The sequence below is a fragment of the Eubalaena glacialis genome, chromosome 6 (genome assembly GCF_028564815.1).
Source record: "Eubalaena glacialis isolate mEubGla1 chromosome 6, mEubGla1.1.hap2.+ XY, whole genome shotgun sequence".
Lineage (NCBI taxonomy): Eukaryota > Metazoa > Chordata > Mammalia > Artiodactyla > Balaenidae > Eubalaena > Eubalaena glacialis.
Window position 1 is genome coordinate 12,548,826 of NC_083721.1, and position 16,277 is coordinate 12,565,102.

The 16,277-nt window shown below is 46.6% G+C and overlaps 1 protein-coding gene across 8 annotated transcripts in view; it reads right to left on the reverse strand.

The window, feature by feature from the left end:
* EVA1C (eva-1 homolog C) overlaps window positions 1-16,277 on the reverse strand; it is an 83,213-nt gene that overhangs the window by 19,063 nt on the left and 47,873 nt on the right. For 6 of the 8 annotated variants that reach the window (XM_061192908.1, XM_061192912.1, XM_061192907.1 and 3 more), the window contains exon 5: window positions 514-657. The exons of the other annotated variants lie outside the window; for them this stretch is intronic. In XM_061192908.1, the coding sequence (XP_061048891.1) occupies window positions 514-657 (144 nt within the window). The remainder of the gene's footprint in view (window positions 1-513; window positions 658-16,277) is intronic. 8 annotated transcript variants of the gene reach the window in all.

Below are 16,277 nucleotides of genomic sequence, written 5' to 3' on the forward strand. Positions count from 1 at the left end.
AATGGATGTGGGGTAAGCATTTGATCTGTTGGCTTAACCCTGGGGGTACGTTGATAAAACGGCTGTCAGCAGTATAGAGAATTAGTCATTTTACAGCCTAAAGGCTGGGATGGAAGATTAACGAGGAGTCAAGCAATACTGAGTGAACTTGTGTGACGTACCCATAAATTTCAGAGCCTCCTAAGAACCCAGATTAAAATCATTCTTCTCAGTGACATCCATTTTATCCCATTTGCTTGTTCTTTTCCTGCCCACCCCGCTTGCTGCCAATCTGATTGCTAAAAGCACTTTTAAAACAAATGTGGACCAGAGACAATTCGATCGCTTATCTGAGGCGAATGTCATAAACAAGGATAAGGGATAGGAGAAAAGGCTCGCGAATATCTGGGATGACAACACAGTTCCAGGGTAGAGTGAATGCAATGGTTTGTTGCTGGAAAACTCCTGTTCACATGCTCACCACTTCCCCAAGAGGCAGGGTCTCCAAGCAGCTTGTGGAGGGTGGATTCTTACCACATGCGTAGGCGACGGTGAGGTATTTCTTCACTCCTGGAAGACAGGGGCTTCCGAAATGGTGATTGTTGACGAGGATTTTGCATCTCTGCTTCCCATAACACCTCCTGGATAATACTTGCAAAGCCGAGTAAGACAAGCAATCTGAGAGGCAAAAAACATCAAGAACTTCATGTTCGTTGGATTCCATGTATGGCCACCATGTAGCTTCTGTTATTTTCTGTAAATAAGTATACTGAGCTGGATTTCACATCTCATGCAGATTGTTTCTCTGATTATTTTCTGTCTCATCAAAGCACCCCGCATGGGCTAAGTATCAATACTACACAGGCAGGCCTGGAAGGGCTTACTTTAATCAGACTGCTCTAATGCTCTGCTGTCACTGGCCGGAAATCCTCACGTACTTTTGAACAAGGGCCCTGTATTTGCATCTTGCACTGGGCACTGCCCCTGTCCCCCGAGTCAGGTAACGGGCCCTGCATACAGAAGAGGCAAAACATGTAGAACGTTGAATAAAGATTCGTATTTCTTTTATGAGCGTTACCTCTCTGAAATATTTTAGTTATTGGTTAATTTTGAGAATCCTTCTCCCCTGTGTGAACATAAGCTCCATGAGGACAGGGACTCTTTCTATTTTGTTCCTTATCTAATTCCCACAGCCTGGTCCACTGTGGAAATCCAATAATAACGAATGAATGAATGAACAAAAGGACAGATGGATGAATAAACATAAGGACATGGTTTTCAGCACCCTGGCACGATGCCATCACAATTAGTAAATACTAATTGAACACGTACGGAGGACAAGGCACTGGGCTAGGTACCGTCCGAAAAACAAGTCAGAAGAAGCCTGCCTTGCATTCGCAGGATGTCGGATGGGGCTGGAGAGACAAACCCCACATTAACCTGACGGCTAATAAAGTGAAACACGGAGTGAGCGTCAGCAGTGATTGGTCCAGCCAAGAGGTGATGGGGTCGGAGGCAGGAGAGATTGCTGGGGACCGGAGTGGTCAAGACAGGCTTTATGGAGGAGAGGGGCTTGGTCATGGGAGAAGGAGCATGAATTGGACAGAGGCAGGCAAAGACAGAAAGGTAGAAACACCAAGGCAAGTGGGCCAGAAGCACTTAGTGGGAGTCTAGGGGCTGAGCGTGAGCTGGAATAGCGGGCGTGGGCAAGGCAGATGCAGTAGATGAGCGGGAAAAGCAAAATGGAGCAGGACCAAGCTACCTCTGAACGCTGAGCTAAAGACTTTGAACTTTATTCTGCAAGCAACAGGGAGTCTTAAAAATGCCCTGATGCTACTTCCTTTGGGGACAGTGTATGGGATGCCCTGGGAGAGAAAAGGAACCAAAGGCAGGGAGACTAGTTTGGAAGCAATTTTAATAGTACATGTTGGGAGGAGTTAAGGGCTTGAAGAGAAGGGAATGGAGAAGAGAATTCTAGAGACCTTGCAAAATTCAGCTCACTATAACAGCTAACATTCATGCCAGGCTCTGCTCTCAGCACTTGTATGTGAACTGATACAATGTTTCAACAACCCCATGAGATAGGTTGTTTATTATAATATCTTATATTTTAGAGAGACTATATATAGGATATGATATATTATTATGTATCATAAGTTGCTTATATAATCTATAATAGGTTAGTTAATATCTAATAGGTTGTTTATATTACATACATGTTTATATATATATATAGAGAGAGAGAGAGAGAGAGAGAGAGAGAGTGTGGGTGTGTATATATATATATATAAAATATCAATTTTGTGAATGGGGACACAGATGTGTGAGAGGTTACGGAACCTCATACAGCTAAAGAATGAGGACAGCAGGGTCTGGACGTGAACGCTGGGGAAAGGCCCCCAAGTCTGCAGGTTTAACCTTTTAACCTCTGAGCTCTACTCTTCAGGCCTCCAGAGGAGGGGGGGTGAGGGCCCCACTGAGGATGAGTCAGACCTTCAGCTTGGGGACAGAGGAGATGGCGGTGCCATTGCCATGGACAGGGGAGACCAGTAGGAGTAGGCAGTTTGGAGGACGAGATGGTAAATTCATTAAAATAAAACAAAACAAAATAAAAAACTATTCTGCATTTCAGAAGGGAAGGACCATTCAAGAAAGTTTTCAGATCCTGAGATGCCCGTGGGATGTGCATGCCCGCAGAGCCCGAGGGCTGATGCTATGAAGCTGGACTCAGGGAGAGCACAGGGGCCCAGCAGCAGGGACCCCCAGTCACAGGACTTTTCTTTTTTGGGCTACACCACGTAGCTTGCGGGATCTTAGTTCCCCGACCAGGGACTGAACCCGGGCCATGGCAGTGAAAGCGTGGAGTCCTAACCACTGGAGCGCCAGGGAAGTCCCCTCACAGGACTTTTCTTGTGCTGTCTGTTCATGTCTTACAGATGACAAACTCCTCTACCCTGTAAAAACAAAACCCCTGCGGTCCAATCCCAGAACCTCTCTCCAGCCTTATCGCTTTCCTTCACAGTCAGGATTCTGGAAAGGTCCTCCATGCCCCCCACCGCTGTGTCTCCCTCCACCCATGTCCCAGCCATTCCTCAATGTGCCTCTGCCCTCCACACAGGCTGACAAGGGTCCCTCCCCTCAGATCACGGGGACCTACTACTGTCCTAGCAGAGAGATGTGGCGGGTCCTAATCCTTGCCCATCTCCGGAACTCTGGGTGCCTGAACACTCTTGCTGGAGGGTTCCTCCCTGACCTTGGCTGCCTGGTGCCCTTCACCCCCATCTGTCTGACTGTTCCATCCCAGAGCCCCCTGCAGGCCTGCTCGCCCCACAGGGGGCCCCTCCTCAGCCTGGGCTCTCTTCTTGCACCTGCACACGCCATCTGGGCCCACGTCCACCTGGACCATCAGAAAACTGAGGACCCGACCGCCTCCAGCTCCCATAATGGACTGCCTTCACTGTTCCCTCAGGAACCTCTCACTCCTCACGTGACATTCATCACGTCCCCCTCCCCCACCAACACCCAAGCGACCCAGCCTGAGCTTGCTTTTCCCACATCCTGCTCTCAGTCACGCTGCGACATCCTCTAGGCAGCCCAGCCAGAAGCCCCGGCTCCCTCCTCCAAGCGTCCTCCCGGTCTGATGCCCGGTCCTAGCATCATCCCTCCTCAGTTCCCAGCCGCAGCTTCAGCTTCAACCCTGTCACTTTCGCAGGAAATCTTTTAACTGCTCTCCCTTCCTCGTTGTCTTCCACTTCCCATGCTTCTCTTCTTTGCCCTGAGAATGTTCTTCCCAATCCTATCACTCTCCTGCTTAAGATCGGGTCCCCACCCACCCGACCAAGAGATCAAGTCCAACTCCTTAGAATCGCGTACAGAACCCAGTGTGACCTCCTCTCCCCTCGTTTAGCTTCCTTGGCTGCCATTCTCCCGCCACAGCCTGTATCCCCAGCCTGCAGAGCACCCTGCCTCTCCAGAAGCCCAGGCTATGACCCTCCTTGTCTCTGTACCTTTGCATATGCTCTCTTGCCTGCTCGCAATACCCCTGTCCTGTCTGCTCAGCGGTCACTTCGCCATGGCTTCCACCCCTCAGGCTGCAGTTAGCAGTTGCCTTCTCTCTGCTTCTACTACTCCTTGTATAGCTCTTATCACACAGCTCTACTTATTTGCTCCTTAGTCTGTCTCCAGACTAGATGGGCACCTCCTGCTCCCGGCACCTTCCACGGGGCCTGATGCTCAAAGAATTACAGAACAGAAGAACAAAGGTAAGGTTACAACCTCCATCCCTTCTGAAACTCCCCCTGGGCTCTGGAGACCTGCTTCAGATGTCCTCACCACCAGGTGCTCAGAGGAAGAAAGTCTTGAAATAGATTACTCAGGAAGAGAAGGGAAGGGGTCAGTCAGCAGTGGGGTACAGGGGTGCACAAAGGCCAGTGGAAATGGGGTGCAAGAAGGACTCAGATGGAACCAGAAGCAAGAGAAACACCATATATTGGGTTGGCCAAAAAGTCCGTTCAGTTAGTGAATATGTTGTTCAATAAAGTTCTTGGTGAAAATGAAAAATGTATCTCTTATTGCTACTTAAAACCGAAAGAAATTTTTGGAAGCAAATGAAATTTTTGGCCAACCCAATATATACATATAGTCACACATATGTACATATATATACACATACATATATACATATATGTTTATATGGCCCATATATATACGCTTCGTATATTTTTATACGTGTAGATATGCAAAGATGAGATGTGAGCTTTCCCACCTTTCGCTAGCTGCTCGTCCCTGGGGTACCTCCTCAGAATCCGGGGTTCTCTGGAACACAGTTCGAGTGTCAGTGCTCTCAGAAGAGGAACTACCATTTACTTATTTGAGAGCTGTTTGGGTCAGATGCTCCGCTAGCCCATTTGACTCACGTGTTTAGCCCTTGTCTCCAGGTGTCGGCCTTTCAGGTTATCTGGGTCGTGAATTTGTCTCTTACTAGAGGCGCTCGCTTCTCTTTTTCTGACCCTTTTCTCTCGGAGACTCATCGGTCTATGGTTTTGGCCCCGAACCGTCTTCCGTGAAGGCATATTTGGTCCTCATTCCCCCTCCATCAGGCCTGCTGAGCATCGCCCTGACTCTTCGCCACCCACCGCATGTGCCTCTATCCACAACCGGCCGGAGGTACCACCGGGACACGCACCTAGAGAAAGGTGGGAAAGCTCACATCTCAGGGAAGCTCCACCTCCATCTCTTATGTTAACTAGAGATCCGTGAAAGAGTCCAGTTGAAAGGAAGGATCTGTTTGGAAATTCCCTGGAGGTCCAGTGGTTAGGACTCTGCGCTTTCACTGTTGAGGGTGTGGGTTCAATCCCTGATTGGGGAACTAAGATCCCATAAGCAGCACGGTATGGTAAAACCAAAAAAAAGGAAGAAAAAAAAAGAAAGGAAGGATCTGTGGTAAACACCACAAAGCTGGAAAGACAATGATCTTGAGGAAACGACAATTAAATTAAATAAATACACACACACACACACACATACATATATGTGCACACACACATATATAAAATATATAAATTATATTTGTTTATGTAATATGTGTATATTATATATTCACACATATAAAAATATATGGACCCTATAAACATATATGTATATATGTATGTGTGTATGTGTGAATATATATGTATATATTTTTGTGATATATCTAAATGTTTGTAATATGTATATCTCAACAAATGGTGAGGAACATTATTATAAAAGCACTTGATCTGAATATATTCATGAAGGTTCTGATTTATTTTGCTAAGTCCAATTCCATGATGCCTGATCACTGGAGTGTCGGGCACACAGCAGGCACCCAACAATGATATATCTAATGAATGAATTAGTAGACTGGCATGGACACCAGGGAATGCAAACATCCCATCTATCTGGCTTTAGAATGTGTTTGGTACGTGTGTGTGGGGCAGGGCGGGGTGTGATCCGTGAGTTCAAATCTGTGCTGAGAAAAGCTGCCTGGAGGGGCTTCAGGAAGCTGTCATCCTCCTGTTGGTCCCTGGGTCAGTTCTTCTCTGCAAGTCGCTCTGCCTTGGAATAGATCCATCTTTTTTCTGACTGCTTCTGAACACTCCAGTCTAAAGGATGCATCTTGCTGGACCTAATTTGGTGCGTTCTTATGAATGAAAGAAAAGTAAACAGAGCAAGTCAGGCAGCCAATGAAGATGGAATGAAATGTTTTAAGTGCCTGAGCATCAAGTACGTCTTCGTGAAGAGTAAAGAATAGTAACGTGAGCAGTGGGTATCATCAGGGTTCCGGCAGGCCACCCAGCGCTCAAATCGGACAATGTAAAGCAAGCTTGATACAGAGACTTTACAAAGGTGTGAATGGGATGTGAACACCTCGAAGGATGGTGCAGGACCCTGGGGCAAGGAACAGCAGTGAGATGTTACCACCCCAAGCCTAAGGGGCAAGGGTAACGGCTTCCAGAGCACAGAGGGGGATGCCCCACGGAGAGGGCTGCTGCACGGAGCTGGGGTCTGCGGTGGGCAGTCGTGTTGCTTACGGTGTGTTGTGTTGTGTTAGGTCAGCTGCTTTTGTGCCTGGATCTCTCACTGGATGAGAGCTCCTGGAGGGCACGGGAGTTTCTCTGCTGTTTGCCCAGCACCTGGCATCTGATCAACTCACTGAGACTCTGTGTCCCTCCTGCGTAGCATGAGGAACATCTTTTTCACTGTCTCTCTGTGAGGTTTGTATGAAGCAACTGCAGAAGTCAAAGCCCACATAAACGTGAACTGTCCCCACCAGCTGTCTCTAAGGTTGAATGGAATACCTCCTGTGGTTAAGAGTCCAGAAGACCCTTTCTCTGTGGCAGCTGTGAGGAGGAGGATGGGGCAGTGGGTACCTCAGCCCCCTTGCTAGTCCTGTTTCCTCAGCTGGACAATGAAGATACAGGGCTGACTTACTGGTTGGCGTGACCATTCCACGAATGCTACGTTTAGAGGGTCCAATGCCAGCACACAATGTATGTCAGTTACCATCACTGACATCACGCCACTTATGTTAGATGGGAAAATGGTACTTCTGCAAAAGGCCTTTGGGACTTAATTTATAGTCTAAATTATATGCCTTCTTTGGTCCTGTTAAGTGAAAACAAGCATATGGTACAATCAGACCTAAATATTAAAGTTTAACCTGCAAATAAGCAAAAATTTAAAAACATTGTAAGGAGAATCACCAAGATGGTAACAGGGGATATTTTTGGCTGATGGGAAAGTTTTTTTTTTTCCCCCTATCGATTTTAAGATACTTTCCAAGTTTTTGAGTTTACATTGCTTTGAAATGAAAGCGTACAAAATGAACTTTCTTAAAAAGAAAAATAAAATTCATGTCTGGATAGAAGACAGCTTTTGAATACGAGGGTCTCTGGGGTGATTTTTTTCAGAAATGTAAATTTTTCTGCAAATGTAATGATAAACTATTCTTTTGTATAACTCAGTTTGCCCCAGAAGCCATGAAAAGTTTACCTAGGAGTAAAGATGTATCCTTTGAATTTTCTTCCAGTTTATTTAAAAAGTTTTTTATTGAAGTATGATTAATTTACAATGTTGTGTTAGTTTCAAGTGTATAGCAAAATGATTCAGTTATACATATATATTCTTTTTCAGATTCTTTTCCATTATCGGTTATTATAATCCAAGATATTGAGTATAGTTCCCTGTGCTATACAGTAGGTCCTTGTTGTTTACTTACTTTATATATAGTAGTGTGTATCTGTTAATCCCAAACTCTTAATTTATCTCTCCCCAGTCCCCCGCAGTTTATTTTTATCATTATTTTTCATTGCTTTGTGGATGCACAGGGTTGATTGTGAATATTTTTGCTGTCTTTAGGAGCCTCATTATTATTTGGGGTTCTTCTCTGAGCACATTTATCAGTTGAAAAAAAAAAAAACCTTAAATCTCAAGAGATTTGAGAATGCGCTGTATGATTTCTGTATAAGCCACCTACATTGGGAAGAAGTAACAGTATGAATTATGAAATTATTCTTAGAAGTCCTATAATAACTATTATTGTTTTTTTCTGTAAACTATTATTTTTTTCTGTTTCAAAATAAAAACGTGTTTGTAGTTGAAAACTTGAAAATCACAAATATGCCTAAACCAGGAAAATAAAAATCCTCAGTAAATCCCACTAATAAGAAAAAAATGGTTAACCTTTAAAGAACACCCTTCTGGTCACTTTTCTATGTTTAAATGCCCTTCCCCCTCAATGGGATCATGTACATATTACTCTGTATGCTATTTTTTCTCATTTATTAATATATTTGTGAAAATTTTAACATAAGCATCATTTTAAAGAGCTGTAGAGATTCTCACTTTATGGATGTATCAGCTCTATTTACAATACCCTATTGGTGGACATTCTGATGATTTCCATTGTTTAATGCTATAAAGAATTCTATGTGAAACATCCTTAGAGATAAATATTTGCACACAGGCATGGTAGTTTCTAATTCTTGGAAGTAGATTGCTTTGTCAAAGGGCATTCAAAATGTTAAAGTTTTTGATACACACTGCCAAACCGTTATCCAGAAGAGTTGTACCAATTCATGCTCTTGCCAGAATTGTATGAGAGCCCTGGAAACTTTATATTTTCTTAGGACATGTGCCTGACCATATTCTTTAAGGCTAACAGAGGAAGGGCGGGGGGAAGAGACTCCCATTTATAAGACTACAATCCTCTTGGACCCAGGAGGTCTTGTGACCAGCGTGATTTACAGAGGCACGGTTCTGCACTCATAGCTACCCTGGGAGTGAAAGAATTTATCTTGGTGAGAAGGAAAGAACCCACAGTGTGTTTTTAGGAGGAGGCCCAAGGTAATTCAGGTCCAATTCAGGTCTGACCATTTCCTTGTTGATACTGAGCTCTGAACCATTGGCAGGATTCTTTTTTTTAAGTGGTTATTTCCCTCCCAGGCTGATTCTGTTTGCACCTCTCTGCCTGGCAAACTACCCTCCACCCCAATACATGTGATAACAAGATATTCAACTTTTTTGTGGGGGGGGGCTACTGTTTAACACTGAAACTGAAGTTAATCGCGCTTTACAACCTGTGTTTATTCAGATAATTAGGCTGGTTGCTCTTAAGAGACTTTCTTGGTAGTGGGAACCCCTGGCACCTTGATTTTTGGCTGAAAAGTCCAGGCCTGCCCACCCTTGGCCTTGGGGTGGCCTTAGCCCAGCCTTTGACGTCCATTGTGTCGTTTTTCTCATTCTCTTCTTAAGGAAATAGAATCCCTGGAGCCAACCCAGAAAATGTAGCTGCAGCAGGAAATGACGTCCCATAGTGGAGGCCCAGCCAAGGGAGCTTTCTGGAGGCCTGCTTTCCTAAGGTCATGCCCGGGTCTGTGGGAAGGTTCAGTCCTTTCTGTGTTAGGATGCTGCTTCAGTGGTGTTTCTCTGGAACCAACGCTGATCAATCACTTCCATACCTTTCTTTCAGTTTCTCTTCCACTAGAGGAGCTGTAGATTTTTGTTTTTGTTTTTTTTTCCAAATTTTTTGGCCATGCCGCACAGCATGTGGGATCTTAGTTCTCCGACCAGGGGTTGAACCCACGTCCCCTGCATTGGAAGCACGGGGAGTCTTAACCACTGGACCTCCAGCGAAGTCCCAAGAGGAGCCGTAAGTTCTGAGGGATCTGACTTGCTTTAAGATCTTTCAGAAATGTCTTTTGGGTCACCACCCTCAAGAAGAGACACCAGATCTATCTGTGTTTGAACCTGTGTGACAGTAAAATGTCACTTTTTGACAGCTGGCATGGTCATCAGCCTTGCTGCTCTTTTTTTTTTTTTGCTTGACAGCTGTGATGGTCAGCCTTTGTAGTAGTTTATAGGGCTGTGGTAATGAGTACCACAAACTGGGTGGCTTAAACAACAGAACTTTGTCTCCTCTTGGTTCTGGAGGCCGGAAGTCCAAGATGTCAGGACGGTTGGCTCCTTCTGAAGTTTCTCTCCTTAGCTTGCAAATGGCTGACCTCTCCCTGTGTCCTCACATGGTCTTCCCTCTGTGTGTGTCCGTGTCCTGACTTCCCCTTCTTATAAGCAGTCATGTTGGATTAAGGCCCTCCCATATGACCTCGGTTTAACTTAGTCACCTCTTTAAAGGCCCCATCTTCCCAAACAGTCACAATTCTGAGGCACTGGAGGTTAGGACGTCAACACAGGAATTTTACGAGGACACAGTTCAGCCCATAACAGCCTTCAAGATGGCCCCCAATGGTCTCCACCTCCTGGAATTCACACCCTTGTGTAGCCTCCTCCCTCAAAGAATCAGCTGGTCTGTGTGACCCATAGAGTTGGGTGGAGGTGACGGTGTGTGGCTTCCATTTGCTCTTCTGCATCTTGGGCTCTGGGAGAAGCCAGCTGCCATGTCTCAAGGACACTCAAGAGACCTATGTGGGGAGAACCAAGGTCTCCCACCAACAACCTGCACCAACTTGCCCGCCATATGAGCGAGTCACCTTGGAAGTCCAGCCCTCAGGTGACTGCAGCCCAAGCCAACATGCCGGCTGCAACCATGAGACACCAGGAGGCCCTAAGCAAGAACTTCCCAACTAGGGTACCCCAGAATCCCTGTCCCACAGAAACTGTGTGGTAATAAATGTTCATTTTTGTTTTAAGTCATTAAATTTGGGAATATTTCATTACTCTGCAATAGAAAACAAATATAGTAGATGCAAACTATTACATTTAGAATGGGTAAACAACAAGGTCCTACTGTATAGTACACAAAAGTATATTCAACATCCTGTGATAAACCATAATGGAAAAGAATATAAAAAAGAATGTCTACATGTGTATAACTGAGTCACTTTGCTGTACAGCAGAGACTGGCACAACATTGTAAATCAACTCTACTTCAATTTAAAAAAATTAAAAAAAAAACAAATACACATTTAGATACTTGGAAGTGGGTTGCTGGGGAAAGAGAATCCTAAAACTGTAGGAGTAGCTTTGGGACTGGGCAGTGGGCATAGTTCGGAGGACCTTGAGGAGATGGTTAAAGTCTAAGGGCCTTGAAGAGAAGCCCAGCATCAGTAACCTTTGCACCCTGAGCCAAGTGCATCTTCAAGGCAGAGCTTCCCAACTTCAACAGTGAATGCAGGGCTTCCCTGGTGGCGCAGTGGTTAAGAATCCGCCTGCCAATGCAGGGGACACAGGTTCAAGCCCTGGTCCGGGAAGATCCCACATGCCGCGGAGCAACTAAGCCCGTGCACCACAACTACTGAGCCTGTGCTCTAGAGCCCGCGAGCCACAACTACTGAGCCCACGTGCCACAACTACTGAAGCCTGTGCGCCTAGAGCCCGTGCTCCACAACAAGAGAAGCCACCGCAATGAGAAGCACGTGCGCTGTAACAAAGTAGCCCTCGCTCGCCGCAACTAGAGAAAGCCCGCATGCAGCAACGAAGACCCAACGCAGCCAAAAATTAATTAATTAATTAATTAAAAAAAAAAACCCAGTGAATGCACACAGGTACGCTGAATGTTTCTCCTCAGGCCTCCAGGCTTCCCTTGGACTCTTGATTTTGGGAATGGGCAGTGCCTCCCTTTACCCCTCTGTGCCATACAAATATAATTTTCTGTGTGTGATGATGTGGGAAGACTGGGAAGCCCTGTTCAAGGCCAGGGTGTGGTGTGTGACCAATGCCTCACCATGGCTGCGCCTGCCCTGATACATTCCAGATGGGACCAGCTTAGAGTATCACCCATAGAACATGGAGGCTCTGCCCGCCCTCCTCCCAGCCCAGACCCTGAGGACAGCACGAGTACCCTCATATCCTTGGGAATGTCCAGTAGAAGCTTGGGTCCCACTATGGGAGGTACTGACAGCCAGGCCTTGGGCAGCCCTGAGGATGCTTGTGGGAGCATGATGGCGTCACACCATGACTTGGGGGCCACATGTACCTGCCCGACTCCCACCAGGGGCGTCCCCCTCTCCACCACCACTCAACCCATTCCCCTTGAGCTTATCCTACGTATGAAGTACACAGACGCAACCAGCCCTATATAGCAAACCCAGACTACAAGTTCAGAAAAAAATATACTGTGGCATGGGAAACTTCCAGCAGAAAAAAATGTATAAAGGGTTCATATCTTTACTCTGTCTTGAGCTCATAAAAATTAATGGAAAAAATAAAGATCTCAACAACAACAACAAAAGGACAAAGGTTAGAGACACAGCGTGTGCAAGCACAAATACAATAACCACAAAAACAAGGGGAAAGGTTCAAGGTCATTCATAAACAAAGAAAAGCAAATAAAAAACATACAGAAAGGCCATTTTATACCTATTAACTTGGAAACATGAAGAAAAATCATACAGAATGCTGCCAAAATTGCAGGGAAACCCACAGTTCTACGTCGCTGTTTACGCATATAAATTGGTACGAAAAGGTTTTGGAAAGACCTCTGGTGGTACATGGGAAGAACTGTAAACATGCCCATGCCCTCTTTTGGAATAAAACTTCTGGGAATTTATCCCAAGGAAATAAGCCAGAGGAAAGAAAAAGCTACAAGCACAGGTTCCTTACACATTGTTTATGATATTTAAAAATCAGAAACAATGAAATAGGGACTTCCCTGGTGGTGCAGTGGTTAAGAATCCGCCTGCCAATGCAGGGGACACAGGTTCGAGCCCTGGTCAGGGAAGATTCCACATGCCGCAGAGCAACTAAGCCCGAGCGCCACAACTACTGAGTCTGCGCTCTAGAGCCCGTGCTCCGCAACAAGAGAAGCCACCGCGATGAGAAGCCCTCACACCCCAATGAAGAGTAGCCCCTGTTCGCCGCAACTAGAGAAAGCCCTCGCGTAGCAACGAAGACCCAATGCAGCCAGAAAATAAATAAATTAATTTAAAAAAACAACAACAATGAAACAGCCACTAGGGAATGGGTAAGTAAAGTATATACTGTATCCCTTTAACAAGAGAGTGATTGACTTTGTCAGGATTTTGTTGGTCCCGTGGAAAACCACACGTGATATAAAGTTAAATTTCAAAGCAGAATTCAAATGTATCTACTTCAGAATTGCCATCATGTAAAAGTTGTTTTCTGCTCATCATACACCAGGACTTGGAAGAGATCCTGAAAAGAAAAATCTTTTCATTTGATGGGAAAAATCTGTGACTGAATCTTTTTCTTATTTCTGTTCAATACAATGACGGTGCTTGTGGAGAACAACAATCATCACAATTATGTTTCAGAAAGAACTGCAAATGCTCTCACTGGGTATCTGAGTGCTAAAGCCGCACTCCGCTCTGCTTTCTGACCGAGTATGGGGAGCTGCCCTGGGTACCCAGACTCTGAGCTTGTGGGGCTGCACCAGACTTTAGCTTATATGCAAGAGTAAAAGCACACACATCCCGTTTCAGAGGCCCAAGGTGAGACCCGACCACTTGGCCTTTAGGCAACCATCCTCCCAAGCTCATGCCAGGTTCCGGGGTTAAAAATAAACAGCCCTTTCTCCTTCTTCAAAGTGCTGAGGCCCAGCTGCAGTAATAACTTGGAACTGAGAGCAGAGATCACACACCGGCGGCCCATGGACCGGATGTGGCCTGTAGGCATGTTTTGTTTGGCTCGCACGGTGTTTTAAAAGTTGGAAAATTTCACATTAAAAAAAAATTCAGATTCCCAGCATCTCATGAGAGGTTGGAAGCTGTGACAACACCAGGCCCACATTCCAGGCCGGCAACCATCCACCCGCCAGAGGCCAGTGTGGGCGCCTCACTTAGGAAGGGGGGGCTCTGATTCATTCACGGGGCTCGAGATTCACATGGGCACCTGCTCTGTGCCAGGCTCTGCTCTGCTTGCTGGGAATTCCGCAGGAAAAAAAAGACACATCTCCTCTGCAGTGCTGGCTTTCTCCAGGGGAGAGAGACCATATGCACATAAGTGACTACTTCCACGTTATGAAGACAATCAAATGGGGACAGCTCGAGTGGGATGGCAGGGACAAGGTGCTGTGCTGGCAGGCTGCCTCGGAAAACCTCTCTGAAATGACGCCTGAGTTGATTCCCGAATGACGAGACGGAGCTGGCCATGCAAAGATGTGGGGTGAGATCATTCTATGCCAAAGGAAGAACTTGTGCAAAGCCCCTGGGGTATGAATGAGCGTGGAGTGCTCCAGAGGTAGTGAAGGAAGGAGAGAGAGAGGCGGACCACAGCTGGGAGACTGGGTTTATTCTACAGTAGACAGAGTGAAGGGCTTTAAGTGGGGTGGGGGGATGTGATCTGATTTGATTTAAATAAAATCCCTCTGACTGCTAAGTGAAGAAGGGGCTAAGGGAGGGTATGGAATCGAGAAGCGAGGCCGGAGACCAGTCAAGAGGCAGCCCAGATGGTCCAGGTGAGAGACGCCCTGAGTGGGCTGGGAGCAAACAGTCTGGATACTGGGTATGGGGAGAGCCCACAGGACTTGCAGACGCAGTGGATGGGAGACAGGGGGTCAAAAGAGGGTGCTTTTTAAAGTGGGTGATATCAAAGTGTGTTTATACCAGAGGGAAAACTGATGATTTTTGTGGGGCGAACACGCCAAATTCAGTTTAAAACCCTTACGTACAGTTTACCTGGGCCTAGGAGTGGAGTATTTCTTAGCATTCAGTTAGATCAAGAAAATTCATCAGCACAGGCAGCCAGGGGTTCATATTTCTGCACACATGGACGGTTCTGCCCTTAAGTGCTAACCCGAAAGGTGAAACCAGAGGCCTCCACGTAAGGCTGGGGGACAAGATGAACGGGGACCCGAGACGGTGAGGTGAAGGGCACACGAGATGGTGAGATGAAGGGGGACCCGAGACAGTGAGGTGAAGGGGGACCCGAGACGGTGAGATGAAGGGGGACCCTCGAGGACCCTTCGCCCTGCAGAGCCTAGGGCCAGAGGACCTCTGGCATTTGGGTGGTGGTTCATGGATGCAGTGAAGAGCTTGATCCTCAGCCTCTCGGGTACTGAAGGGGCCACGGGCAGAAGCACGCGGCGGTGAGGGGAGGGAGGGGAGGGGGAGAGGGGTCAACAGGCTGTTTTTGCCATGTGACTGGCCAGGGCTCAGGATTTTGAAACTGAACAGCCAAGCAAGGGGCACAGTCTCCCATTCACAGACCTTTCCTGAGTCAACAAGGCTTATTCACGGCTGACCTGAGGATTCCTTGAACTCTCTATGGAAACCTGTCTTTTAACCACGGGGTCTGCTAACGTTTTCTCTGGCTGATGACTTTTCCCTTTAAACCCAACTCCCATCTAACCTCCCAGGAACCTAAGGCAGTGACGTACGGAACGTCAGTCATTCAGCCTGCACACAGATCTACCTACCTGGCTGACCAACTTCTGCTCAAAAGAACTCCTAAAATAGATGTTACTTACTGCTGTCTCCCAAAACACACAGGGCTAAGCTAGACTCAGTGAGCCCGAGAAATGGGATGTCCCACACTGATATTAAGAAGTGGAGTCCCTTTCTGTCGAAAGAGGTCGGATCACCAAGGGTGCCTTGTCCAGCTAAGCAAACCAGATAATACAGGGAGCCCCTGCAGGATGTCCACGAGGGCAGGGATCAGATTTGCCTTTTAGAAGGTACCTCCGGCCACCCAGGGGAGAAAGCCATGCCTAGGGACAGGGGGACTCCTGCGATGACCAGGCAATGGTCCTTTGACCTAACGCAGCAGCAGGAACAAGGGAGAAGGGGGTGGAGACATTGTGAACACGGGCAGATGTTATATGGGAGGGAGAATGGAGTTTCCAAACTCACAAGTCACTTGCTGGAGCACCGGGCACTACGGACAGAGAGCAGGAGCCACACTCACAAGGGTCTCTCTGCCCACGTGGCAGGCAAGCCTGTTAAGATGGGAGCTAATTAAGAGCGGCCGGATGCCCACTTCGGCCTGCTTCTGCTGTCTGCCTCGGCTGCCCTTCAGACGACCTTCTACCTTCCCGACGCAAGGGCCTTCCTTCCCTGAACGCTGGGCGAGGGGCCTCGGAGACACATGTGACACGTGTTCCTTGTGAATTGCTTTTTGGTTCTCTCTCCAGCCTTGCCTGAGAGTGTGCCTGTGTAGCTAGGTCACTTTACGTTCTTCTTCTTTTTTTTTTTTTTTTTTTCCCAGATCCAAGATATTAGTTACGTATAAACTTCTTTTTTAAATTAATGTTTAATTTCACATGTGATCCAGGAATCAATTGTAGCAATTTAACACATTAAGGAGCTCATTTCAGGTTTGATGAATAAAGTGCAACTTCTTGGGCCGTTTCACAACCGGTCTGT